This window comes from Melitaea cinxia, chromosome 28 (genome assembly GCF_905220565.1).
Source record: "Melitaea cinxia chromosome 28, ilMelCinx1.1, whole genome shotgun sequence".
NCBI lineage: Eukaryota > Metazoa > Arthropoda > Insecta > Lepidoptera > Nymphalidae > Melitaea > Melitaea cinxia.
In genome coordinates, this window is record NC_059421.1 from 4,623,331 (window position 1) to 4,637,134 (window position 13,804).

At 34.8% G+C, this 13,804-nt stretch overlaps 1 protein-coding gene across 1 annotated transcript; it reads right to left on the reverse strand.

The window, feature by feature from the left end:
- Positions 1-6,372: 6,372 nt before the first annotated feature.
- On the reverse strand, positions 6,373-9,823 carry LOC123667428. Its single transcript, XM_045601329.1, has 7 exons — positions 9,817-9,823; positions 9,584-9,750; positions 9,240-9,290; positions 8,044-8,091; positions 7,520-7,630; positions 6,723-6,803; positions 6,373-6,487 (listed from the first exon to the last, which is right to left on the reverse strand). The coding sequence occupies exons 1-7, from the start codon at positions 9,821-9,823 to the stop codon at positions 6,374-6,376; spliced, it is 579 nt and encodes a 192-aa protein (XP_045457285.1). The 3' UTR covers position 6,373.
- Between the last annotated feature and the right edge of the window lie 3,981 nt (positions 9,824-13,804).

Consider the following 13,804-nt stretch of genomic DNA (forward strand, 5'->3'; position numbering starts at 1 on the left):
TTTTAATAAAAAGTTTCCTAGATGTTATTTCTATTACCTCCAAGAAAATGAGTACAAAGTTTCAAGATGATAGGTTAAGTAGTTTTCGCGTGAAAGCGTAACAAATAAACTTACATTCACATTTAATAATATTATTTAGGGATTTGGGATAATAGCCTATATTTAGTATGGGCTAGTGTGATGATATTTTTTTATTATCCAGGTACTTGCAATATATATTTCTATTTAAATCATTACATTACAGCCTATACAGTCCACCGCTGGACACAGGCCTCCACAAGTTTACGCCAAAAACAACGTGAACTCATGTGTTTTGCCCATAGTCACCACGCTGGGCAGGCGGGTTGGTGACCGCAGTACTGGCTTTGTCGCACCGAAGACGCTGCTGCCCGTCTTCGGCCTGTGTATTTCAAAGCCAACAGTTGGATGGTTATCCCGCCATCGGTCGGCTTCTTAAGTTCCAAGGTGGTTGTGGAACCTTGTTATCCCTTAGTCGCCTCTTACGACACCCACGGGAAGAGAGGGGGTGGCTAAATTCTTTAGTGCCGTAGCCACACAGCTATTATCTATTTAAATATTGACAGTTAATTCAAAATAATTTAACTCTAAAGAAGACATTTGAAGCCCCCCTCTCTGGGGTGTCTCGCTGACGCGCCTATGGCGGGATCGCGGGGACGTTATAGCACTTCCGCATCCCCGCCGAAGTTTGCCCTTGCGGACCTTCCGTGGTAGACATTTTAAGCCTTGTTTTGTTTGAATTTCATTTACTTACGGCACAGCTTTTTACATTTATTACAAGAGAAGTGCTTAAAATTAATTTCACTTATATTTATTAAATAATCTGCGTTGTAATAGTAATCGGCGTAGTCGATGGTGTAGTTAGATTTTAACTAGGATCTAACCGTTGGAACATTCAATCAATTGCACAAGTATATACTAAAGTAAAAATAGTGTTTCAACGGAGCCCTGGTAAAAATAATATCTATGTAGTATGTAGGTGTTGTCCCATCTTTTCAAATCCTGAATGAAATAATTTATTCAATAACTAGCTGACCCGGCGAACTTCGTATCGCCTAACAGTCGATTCTTTAATTTTATTAATTTTTTTTTAGAATTTTTCTCTCCGTAAGAACCATCCTCGTACTTCAAGGAATATTTTAAAAAAAGAATTAGCGAAATCGGTTCAACCGTTCTCGAGTTTTGCGCTTAGCAACACATTCAGCGACTCATTTTTATATTATAGATTAGCTGTGCCCGCGGCTTCGCCCGCGTTGAAATTAGTGTGTCACAAAGTTTTCCCGGCAAACTTCCAGTGAAACTCTCATCAAAATCGGTTTAGCCGTTCCGTAAACCTTCCTCTTGCCAGTGGTGGAGCCCTCTCTCCAATGGTGAAACCGCATGAAAATCCGTTCAGTAGATTTGAGCGAATCGATCACATATACTTTTGGGAACTTTGTTTTATAATACACTAACTGTTGCCCGCGATTACGTCTGCGTGGTTATGAAGATATGCATTACTATTAAGATGTTTAACGCAAATTATTTTTTTATTTCTGTCACTTGAAATGCTTATCAAACTGAGTAACTTTTAAAAAGGCACAATTTAGTATAATTTAATAGTTATTTTTATAAAACCTCTCTATACACCACATTTTTAGTTTTATTTTCAGGCTGTATATGTTTCATACAAACTATCAATCCCAATTAAACCCCCTTAGCGGTGGAATATCGTAAAATCCGTTCTTAGCGGACGTCTGCTAACTATAATCTACCTCCCTACCAAATTTTATCTTTGGCCAACCCGGATGGATGGACCATCCAGCGGTTTTTGAATTCTCGTGATGAGTGAGTTAGTGACCTTTCTCTTTTATATAAATAGATTACGATGCATTATTTGGACACCTCCTCACCATCTATAGAGCATATATTTTAAATTTCAAGTCTTACTTCAATAACATAAGACTTTCATACAAACTTCCAACCCCCGTTTTAAGGGGTTGCACCGCCCTATATGGAACCTACCTGCAAAACTACAGGTTTGTAGCTGTTATAGTTTCGGAGGTTTCGTGATGAGTGAGTAAACCTACCATACCCCGTTTTAACTCCAAAAGAGAGTTGATTTCTAAAGATACATTATTGGTCACCTTTCTAACATCTATAGAGCATACATTTTAAATTTCAAGTCTCTTACTTCAAAAACATGGGACTTTCATACAAACTTCCAACCCCTGTTTTATCCCCTTAAGGGTCAAGTTTCGTAAAATCAGCTCTTAGCGGATGTTTAAGATCTATAAGGAAGCTACCTGCCAAACTTCAGGTTTGTAGCTGTTATAGTTTCGGAGGTTTCGTGATGAGTGAGTAAACCTACCATCCCCCGTTTTAACTCTAAAAGAGAGTTGATTTCTAAAGATACATTATTTGGTCACCTTTCTAACATCTATAGAGCATACATTTAAAATTTCAAGTCTCTTACTTTCCAAAACATAGGACTTTCATTCAAAGTTCCAACCCCCGTTTTATCCCTTTAAGGGTCGAGTTACGTTAAATCAGTTCTTAGCATATGACTACGCTTTATAACCTACCTGCCAAATGTCAAATTTGTAGCTGTTATAGTTTCGGAGATTTCGTGATAAGTGGGTCAACGTAACATCCCCCGTTTTAACCCCAAAAGGGAGTTGATTTCTAAGAAACATTATTTGGGCACCTTGTTACCATCTATAGAGCATACATTTTAAATTTCAAGTCTCTTACTTCAAAAACATGGGACTTTCATACAAACTTCCAACCCCCCGTTTTACCCCCTTAAGGGTCGAGTTTCGTCAAATCCATTCTTAGCAATAGATTACGCCCTATAAGGAGCCTACCTGCTAAATTTCAAGTTTGTAAGCATTATAGTTTCGGAGATTTCGTGATTAGTGAGTCAACGTAACATCCCCCGTTTTAACCCCAAAAGGGAGTTGATTTCTAAAGATACATTATTTGAACACCTTGTCTATAGAGCATACATTTTAAATTTCAAGTCTCTTACGTCAAAAACATAGGACTCTCATACAAACTTCCAACCCCCATTTTACCCCCTTAGGGGTTGAGTTTTGTAAAATCCGTTCTTAGCGGATGTCTACTTCCTATAAGAAGCCTACCTGCTAAATTTCAAGTTTGTAGGTGTTGTAGTTTCGGAGATTTCGTGATGAATGACCTTTCGCGTTTATATATATTATAGATTATATGTTGTATTTAATGTAATAGATCAAAAACGTTGATATTTTTCCTAATAAATGGTTATTTATGACCTACCTCATTCCATGTTTGTGTTAAAGCCAAAAACAAAAACAAAATCTTTTGCATGATTTTACAATATATCGAAGTGAAATAATATATTTTTCACACTTATCTGAATAATAAAGTTATTGAATAAAAAGGCAATAGAAAAAAGATTAGGTATAAGTAACAAAACTCAGTTTACGACAACTATATTTTTATAACCAAAGTCGGATATGACTGTTGAGATAAAAAGCGATAACGTAATATAAATCTTTTATGATGATGGTTTATATGGAAACTGTTAACAGGTAACCGTGTCTTTATTAAAACATAATGTATGTTGGCCTACCTTTCAAGTCAAATCGCACCCGAGCAAGCCGGATTTGTTAAAGGAAGAGGCACTCGCGAACAAATTCTTATATTGCGTCAGATTATTGAGAAGGCCAGAGAATTCAATACAACCCTTTACATCTGCTTTGTGGACTTTCGCAAAGCATTTGATACGGTCATATGGACACACCTCTGGACAATACTTGCAGAAATGGGTGTACCGCATCATTTAATAGTTCTGTTGAGGAGGCTGTATGAAGATGGTACTGCAGCGGTAAAAGTGGATGATACCCTTTCAAGTAATTTTAAGACTGAGGCCGGTGTACGACAAGGATGCATCTTATCGCCATTACTCTTTAACACCTACACAGAGTACATTATGTGTATTGTCCTGGAAGATTGGACAAAGGAATATCGGTTGGGGGACACGTGATAAATAACCTTAGATACGCTGACGACACTGCCCTTCTCGCACAGACTAGAGAAGACATTGAAAATCTTTTGACCCGTCTAGAAAATATCAGCCTCCAATTCGGACTTGCTATCAACCGAGACAAGACGAAGATGATGATAGTGGACCGGGCTGAACAAAGTGGAAGCAATGTACACAAAATAGCTAATTGCGAAGTGGTACAAAACTATATTTACCTCGGCTCCACTATATCAAGTACTGGAGGATGTGGCGACGAAATAAGGCGAAGGTGCGCCATGACCAGGTCTGCTGTGGAACGACTGGGAAAGATTTGGAGAGACAGAAGGATCACCAAGAAGACTAAAGTCAGGTTGATGAAATGCCTTGTGTTTCCAATCTTTCTCTATGGAGCCGAAACTTGGTCTCTGAAACTGCAGGATCGCCGTAAAATCGATGCATTGGAGATGTGGTGCTGGAGGCGCCTCCTAAAGATCCCGTGGACGGCGTTTCGCACCAACGTATCCATCCTCAGAGAACTTCGTATCAAAGACAGACTATCATCAACTGTACAACTACGAATACTGAAGTTCTTTGGGCACATCTCTAGAAATGAAAACTCGATGGAGAAACTAGTGGTGCAGGGCCAGGTGGAAGGCAAGAGAGCACGCGGTCGGACGCCAACCCGCTGGACAGACGTCATCACAAGAGCTACTGAGTCCACCGTGGTCCAGTGTACTCGCGACGCCTCCAACAGAGGGAAATGGAAGCACATCGCCAGGAGAGCTACCCTCGAAAATATTATCAACCCACCAAACACCCCACTATGTACCTCGTCAGCGCAGCCACGACCACTCTGACAAGAGTGTGCGACTAAGAAGAAGAAGAAGAAGAATGTATGTATATATTGACATTAATATTTTTTCAAAAGTTTAAGAAGAATTAATTGATGATGAACGATGTTTTGGAATATAAAGTAGATGGCGTATCATTATAAGTTTTGTTATACCTAAAATCTTATGTGAAATTTCGAATAATATTTTATTGTTGTTTTAACGATTGATTTTAATTAAACATGATTGTACTAAAATATGAATTAAAAAAAAAAAAAAACTACAGTAACAGATGTGGATTAACTTTCGAAAAAAAAAGTAGTAAATGATGAACTTACCATTATTACTACACATTGTTATTACAGTAAGTATAATAGTTAAACATAAAAATCATTTTTTATATTAGATAATATTCGTACTTAAATAAATGAACGCCCTTTTGCCTTTTAGGTCTTTATTACTTTTATTACAACAAATAATGCTTTAAGATCATACAAGCTAGACCAAATAGAACATTTAGAAGGCTTTGATTCAAAATACCAAACAAAATACCAGACAAATAATTTTAATAATAAATATATCGTAATTATCAAGATAAAAGATAAAGATAGGAACAATAATGGTAAAGATTTCAAACCAATAGCACGAATTAATTATGGTGGTCAATTAAGAAAGAAAAAGATATACGAGGAAAGACTACGGAGTCAACATAACAATAGAATTAAAGAAATAAGTGATTTTATGAGAGATCGTATAGATGCAACTAAATATTTGTACGAAGAAATTGAAAGAATTGAAAGAGATAGAGAAGTCAAAGATGAACTCAGAAAAATGGTAGCATATCTCGAGAGACCGGAGAATAAAGCCGAAAAAGAAGCTGTTTTGAATTATTTTGATAAAAATAACAAAATTGTCAGGAAAAAGAAGAAAAATGTGTGGGATCAACATACTAATGATTTGGTTATAAACGTTATGAAAGATCCTTTTAATGATGGCACGATAAATTAAAATAATTTTTGTCTTTTATTTATGACTGATTTGGCAAGTTTTAAATGATATTAAGGAGACAGTAAAAATACCATTATTTTTATTTACAATATTGTTTTAGTAATTCTGCATTAAATATTGAGTCGCACCGAAGACGTTGCCCTGCGGTCACCAACCCGCCTGCACAGCGTGGTGACTATGGGCAACACACATGAGTTCAAGCATTTTTGGTGCGAACTTGTGGAGGCCTATGTTCAGCAGTGGACTGCAATAGGCTGAAATGATGATGATGATGAAATATTGAGTGTAGTGATTGAAGAAGCAAACGTTCTCGTTCATCAATTTGCTGCGTTTCTTTTATCATAACAATTAGTTACTAAAACAGCCTGAGGTGTGGTCGAATTCGTTTTATTCTTTAGTTTCTTTACGAGAATGCTCTTAGGACCCCTACCTACCTAGACTAAAATTTCAATTGTAGCCAAAAAAATTCTAGTATTTAACATATACCTGCTTAATAACTTAAATATAGATATGAAATAAAAGTAGCTCCAATTTATTCGTAATTATTTTTATTAATAACATAAAGAAGACGAGGTGATTTTTGTTTCAAAACTGATATAAGATCGTAAAGCTTCGATCCAGGTGATATTTCTACTGTAAACGGTTCCTGCAAAGGAAAAAAGGGTAGAGACTTTAAAAGTAAGAATTTGTTTGAAAATTCAAAAGATAATTAATGGTAAGGTTTATTTTTTATAAATGTTTTCAAAAATGTCGCTTAATTGCAAAGAAAAATATTTTACTCTGTTAGAGCAAGTAGTTTTGCAAAGAAAATGGTAGCTTTTCAAATTTTGAACGCAAGCGTCTTATATTTTGTACTGTTTAATAAATTAGCATAAACTCACCAGTTCATTTTGATTGTCAATGGATGATCGTAACACCTTATCTGGGTCTACATCTTCTTTCCATACGCTGTCCCAATAGTCCTACGTAAAATTTTAAAGATCAACTTTTAGTTAAATATATTTGGTTTCAAAGTAAGTGAAGGTAGAAAGAGAGAGGCGTTTCGTATATTACTGTAGGTGCAACTAAAGAAGTTTTACTTCAGTTGTGTGGTCCAAAGCACACTCATTTTTTATATAAGACAAAATGTCCCTCAATTAGGATTATCATGTTTTCTTTTTTCATAACAATGGCACTCTCAAACCGATTTTTAATCTTAAGTTGTGATTACACAGGACATATAATTTGTATTTGATTTGTTTTAATCACATGACTATAGCGTGGTGCCATAGGCCATGGATATATCCAGAATTTTTTGATGGTGGGGCAAAAAATATATGTAAAAACTGTAACTTGTTATTCATCTTAACCATCTAAACTACTTCAAAAATAATAGCTTGCATAGGCCTTGGCTAAGTTTAAATTAGTTGAAATTACCTTATTAAATTCTAAAATATCTATTACTAGCTGCGGGCCTATGTTAGGCATATGCGCCATCTTATTCCGCTGTAATTACGCCTACGCCATCATCCATTGCTAATACAAAGTAAGAAGCGGTACCATCGATATAAAACCTCGTCTTAAAAATACAATATTAGACAGCCGTGTGTTGACAGGCACTTTGTGTATTTTTACAAGTTAATTATTAACCTACTTAGAAGTATTTAGGAGACAGAAGCTAAAAAAGGCAACAACGTACCCCAGTTCTTAAAATATCTTTTCTTATAACTTCGTCTGCGGGATTTTTCGGTTTGGCCGCTTCTAAGATCGCTGATTCTTTTGCTATAGCAAGGACGAATTCTGGCGGTGCCTATCAAAAAACGCTTATTAGCATATTAGCATTTATATTGTGTCAATAAAAATAAATGTGATAATCCTGCGTTAAATACGAAAATCGGTAATTCATTAGAGTAAATACCACAAAAAGTCTTTATGCTCTGATTCTACAATAGTCGTTATTCAACGATGTTAAACCATATAAAATTCTTATACGTTAACTCCCTAGATCAGAAATTTGATTGGGTTGGTTTATATTGTTACCTACCTATATACATTACGCGCAGAATTTTTCAAACTACTTTCTAAAAATAAATGCGTCCACTAAATGTTTTGGACATTATTTGAGTCGCTCTATGAATCTACGGAGTCAGCGTGTCATCTAAAATGAAATGCTAAAAAAATTCGTTCTATAATTTCACAGTTATTAATTAGTATTTACTTTACCTTCACAGGTGTGAGTTTATTCGTTAATTTTTTGCCTTCCAGATGTTCCTGTGAGAATATATTTTTATTACAATGTAGTCAAATTAGTTTTTATTTTATTGAGACTAGCTGTACCCTCGAGATCGTTCGCGTGGGAGTTTCTATCTGGGTACTCATTGTTTTTTTAACGGCGTGATCCTGATCCCATGGAAATTATGGGACAAAAGTATATTTTGCCACATGACCCCCTTTATTATATTTTAGCCGTTCTAGAGCCATATGTACAGACATATAGACAAACATTTAAAAACGTTTTTAATTTATTATGTAAATTTAAAAAATCTACCTCGTTTTGACAGACTTGAAAAAAACAAAGTAATTTTTTTGGTATGCGGAATGTAATATTTTAACTTTATTTGTTTACGAGCTGTGTTTGCGACTTCGTCCGCGTGGAATAGTGACTTTACATGCTCAACTTGATTCTTTAAATTCGCATAACTTTTCTTATTTATGAACCAATCAACATGAAACAAACATTAAATGTTAAGTGAAGCTTGCCACAATATATTAGTGAAAGCAACATCTAAATCGAATAAGCTGTTTTTAAGCACTAGCACAAGCGTGCACAAACGCATAGACAAATAGATAAAAATTCTAAAAATCATTGTTTTGGATGCTATTTGCATTGATAAGGGTCCCAATAATATTTTTTCTCATAATATATCTTCTATGTACAGACAGCGATCCGTTACATTTTTATTATATTTATTGATTTAATATTTATATTTTTTATTTTTTATAATTTAAACCTATAGGATTTTAGTTGTTTTTATTCGCAAAATTTTTTGTATTAAATATCAATATAATTCAATATAATAAATCTGGGTGGTAGGTACACGCGTGCGGTGAACGCGGGTTTTCCCGCGTTAATATTGATTTCACAGGAATTCCGGGATAAATTAATTCCGGGATAAATTAATTCCAGGCCTTTATGTTGCCATAAAAGTGTGTGTGTGTGTGTATTCCGGCAATTAGCACGGACAAACAAAAATATAGACAGACAAACATTTTAAAATCCTTGTTTGTTTTAGTGTCGTGTAAATAAGTAATTACCATTAAAAAAAACCCAGTCATTTTCAAATCACAGACACTTCAATTTTATTTATATATCAGTATAGATGTATAGATGTACAGATTTGAAACAATTTTTTGCTTACCTTTGCAGCGTTATCTAAGGCAGCTTCTGCTGCATTATTAGCCGTATTTTTCTAAAAAAATAATAGTAACTAATTATTTTCCAAACAGCTTTCGTTAATATCAGTGACGCAGCGAGCTTAATTCGCGCCCGGGCATAATGCCTTTTTAGCACTAGAAAACCATATAGTATGTCCAGCAATTTTTTGTTTTGCGCACTTTTGGCGCCCTTTTATGAGTAGCGACCGGGATATGACACACTAGTTAATATTAATATGGGCCTTGGGTTTAAATAAACAACGCGTTCTAGTAATAATTTTAAAATTTGAAAAAAGAAGTAGAATTAGAAGTCAGTAAAATTGTCTACCTCAAAATATGGATAACTTAACACAAATCTTCGTCCAAAATCTTCATAGTTCGTAGGAATGCTATAATGTTGATTAGTTCCAAATAAATCAGCATAATCTCCTGCTTGTTTTTCCTTACTCCTTTCTTTTGCCTTTGTAATGAAAATATCGGTAGATATAATTTGACCTTTTTTAACACTTACAATTAATTATAAACAATTCTAAAGCTACTTAATTACAATAAGAAAGTAACTTGCCATATCTTTTTATATGACTCATAATTTTGACAAGGTCTTTGGCGTCATTATATCTTAAAAGCTTTTTAAATATAAAAGCAAGCTTTCAACTATGACTTGTCTAACACTTAAAATGATTATAATGTTACACTAGTGTAATATTATAAGCATATCTGTTTTTATCTGGGCTATCTGGATCCTGATAAAAGCAGATAAAATATTTATGAAAATTGTATAAAAATTTTGCTATCCCTGTTACAAACACACAATAGTTTACAACAACTTTCAATCAATTATCGTTTTTTATTTGGAATTTTCAGCAAGGATGAGCTAATTGTCGTTTATATTGATGAAAGAAAATTTTGTAGACTAATGAGACATTTTTTTTTGTAGTCTGATGTTATTATTACTTATATTTTTGTCAGAGCTACACTTTTTTATATATTATGTTTTTAAATAGCTCTGAGTATACAGAATTTAGGTATTTAACCTTATTTGCTTAATAATGATACTGGTAATCGCAAACAAAGCGACGTGTACAGTTAATTATTTATATATTTGTCAGTACCTGATTTTCATCCATTTCATTATCTTTCTTGTCACCATTTTTTAAGTTTTTAATGTCTATATCACTGTAAATGCTTTCAATATCTTCAAATATATCATTTTCTATGTTTTCAAAATCTTCATTTTTATCATCTTCTATGTTTTCAAAATCTTCATTTTTATCATTTTCCAGGTTTTCATTATCTCCTTCCATAGGATTATTTACATCGTCACCATTTTCTTCTGGAGATGTTTGAGTCAAACATATCTTTTGTGAAAAAGAAAAATCGGGTTAGTTGTTTAGTACCTTCATAAATAACATTATTTCTGTTTTTATTTATTTGCGACTTAATACAACATTACCCACTCACACTTACTCTATTTCTCACGTTCTACTCTTATTTAAGTACTCACGGATAGGACAATGCTGTTCGTAATGTCACCGAAATTTTGGGCAGGTACCTCAAATCAATTCTCAAACTCACGGTAAGTCCCATTTAAATGAAAGTTTTAATGCTGACCGTAAAAGATTAAAAACTCACACGTTCATTTAATCTTTAAAAAAAACTTTTTACAACATTTGTATTAAAGAGTCAATAATTTAAAAATGAAAACTCCGATGTGAGATGAAGTAAAAAATTCTCTGTCCTTTCGTTACTATATATGTAGAAGTAAGCTTACCTCAAAATGCAGTACAAATAATGCATACAAAATACCAATAGAAATTTTATTATTCATGACTATGACGAACAACTAACTAAGATCGATAAGAAAATATGCAAATATTATAAGTTTTTTTAATTATTTTAATGTTTTACGATGTATAGTTTCTACTATGGTAGAGATATGATTTTTACAGCTCCCAATAAAATGAAAAGCCTGTGTCGATAGACTGGAAATTCACAAAACTCAAAGAGAAACACTTAGACTCCGATAACATATGGCTCATATAATTATTTAATATCCCCAACATATTAGGTCCTTGTGTTTTGATATATTGGTATAAAATAATACTAGCTTTTACACGCGGCATCGCTAGTATTGATTTTTTTTAATAAAAAGTTTCCTAGATGTTATTTCTATTACCTCCAAGAAAATGAGTACAAAGTTTCAAGATGATAGGTTAAGTAGTTTTCGCGTGAAAGCGTAACAAATAAACTTACATTCACATTTAATAATATTATTTAGGGATTTGGGATAATAGCCTATATTTAGTATGGGCTAGTGTGATGATATTTTTTTATTATCCAGGTACTTGCAATATATATTTCTATTTAAATCATTACATTACAGCCTATACAGTCCACCGCTGGACACAGGCCTCCACAAGTTTACGCCAAAAACAACGTGAACTCATGTGTTTTGCCCATAGTCACCACGCTGGGCAGGCGGGTTGGTGACCGCAGTACTGGCTTTGTCGCACCGAAGACGCTGCTGCCCGTCTTCGGCCTGTGTATTTCAAAGCCAACAGTTGGATGGTTATCCCGCCATCGGTCGGCTTCTTAAGTTCCAAGGTGGTTGTGGAACCTTGTTATCCCTTAGTCGCCTCTTACGACACCCACGGGAAGAGAGGGGGTGGCTAAATTCTTTAGTGCCGTAGCCACACAGCTATTATCTATTTAAATATTGACAGTTAATTCAAAATAATTTAACTCTAAAGAAGACATTTGAAGCCCCCCTCTCTGGGGTGTCTCGCTGACGCGCCTATGGCGGGATCGCGGGGACGTTATAGCACTTCCGCATCCCCGCCGAAGTTTGCCCTTGCGGACCTTCCGTGGTAGACATTTTAAGCCTTGTTTTGTTTGAATTTCATTTACTTACGGCACAGCTTTTTACATTTATTACAAGAGAAGTGCTTAAAATTAATTTCACTTATATTTATTAAATAATCTGCGTTGTAATAGTAATCGGCGTAGTCGATGGTGTAGTTAGATTTTAACTAGGATCTAACCGTTGGAACATTCAATCAATTGCACAAGTATATACTAAAGTAAAAATAGTGTTTCAACGGAGCCCTGGTAAAAATAATATCTATGTAGTATGTAGGTGTTGTCCCATCTTTTCAAATCCTGAATGAAATAATTTATTCAATAACTAGCTGACCCGGCGAACTTCGTATCGCCTAACAGTCGATTCTTTAATTTTATTAATTTTTTTTTAGAATTTTTCTCTCCGTAAGAACCATCCTCGTACTTCAAGGAATATTTTAAAAAAAGAATTAGCGAAATCGGTTCAACCGTTCTCGAGTTTTGCGCTTAGCAACACATTCAGCGACTCATTTTTATATTATAGATTAGCTGTGCCCGCGGCTTCGCCCGCGTTGAAATTAGTGTGTCACAAAGTTTTCCCGGCAAACTTCCAGTGAAACTCTCATCAAAATCGGTTTAGCCGTTCCGTAAACCTTCCTCTTGCCAGTGGTGGAGCCCTCTCTCCAATGGTGAAACCGCATGAAAATCCGTTCAGTAGATTTGAGCGAATCGATCACATATACTTTTGGGAACTTTGTTTTATAATACACTAACTGTTGCCCGCGATTACGTCTGCGTGGTTATGAAGATATGCATTACTATTAAGATGTTTAACGCAAATTATTTTTTTATTTCTGTCACTTGAAATGCTTATCAAACTGAGTAACTTTTAAAAAGGCACAATTTAGTATAATTTAATAGTTATTTTTATAAAACCTCTCTATACACCACATTTTTAGTTTTATTTTCAGGCTGTATATGTTTCATACAAACTATCAATCCCAATTAAACCCCCTTAGCGGTGGAATATCGTAAAATCCGTTCTTAGCGGACGTCTGCTAACTATAATCTACCTCCCTACCAAATTTTATCTTTGGCCAACCCGGATGGATGGACCATCCAGCGGTTTTTGAATTCTCGTGATGAGTGAGTTAGTGACCTTTCTCTTTTATATAAATAGATTACGATGCATTATTTGGACACCTCCTCACCATCTATAGAGCATATATTTTAAATTTCAAGTCTTACTTCAATAACATAAGACTTTCATACAAACTTCCAACCCCCGTTTTAAGGGGTTGCACCGCCCTATATGGAACCTACCTGCAAAACTACAGGTTTGTAGCTGTTATAGTTTCGGAGGTTTCGTGATGAGTGAGTAAACCTACCATACCCCGTTTTAACTCCAAAAGAGAGTTGATTTCTAAAGATACATTATTGGTCACCTTTCTAACATCTATAGAGCATACATTTTAAATTTCAAGTCTCTTACTTCAAAAACATGGGACTTTCATACAAACTTCCAACCCCTGTTTTATCCCCTTAAGGGTCAAGTTTCGTAAAATCAGCTCTTAGCGGATGTTTAAGATCTATAAGGAAGCTACCTGCCAAACTTCAGGTTTGTAGCTGTTATAGTTTCGGAGGTTTCGTGATGAGTGAGTAAACCTACCATCCCCCGTTTTAACTCTAAAAGAGAGTTGATTTCTAAAGA

Excerpts from the sequence above, each read along its gene's own strand:
- LOC123667428 (XM_045601329.1), bottom strand. Across the intron at positions 8,092-9,239 it reads CCTTAGATAACGCTGCAAAG|GAACATCTGGAAGGCAAAAA; the intron begins GTAAGCAAAAAA and ends ATATTCTCACAG. Across the intron at positions 6,488-6,722 it reads TTGACAATCAAAATGAACTG|GAACCGTTTACAGTAGAAAT; the intron begins GTGAGTTTATGC and ends TTTCCTTTGCAG.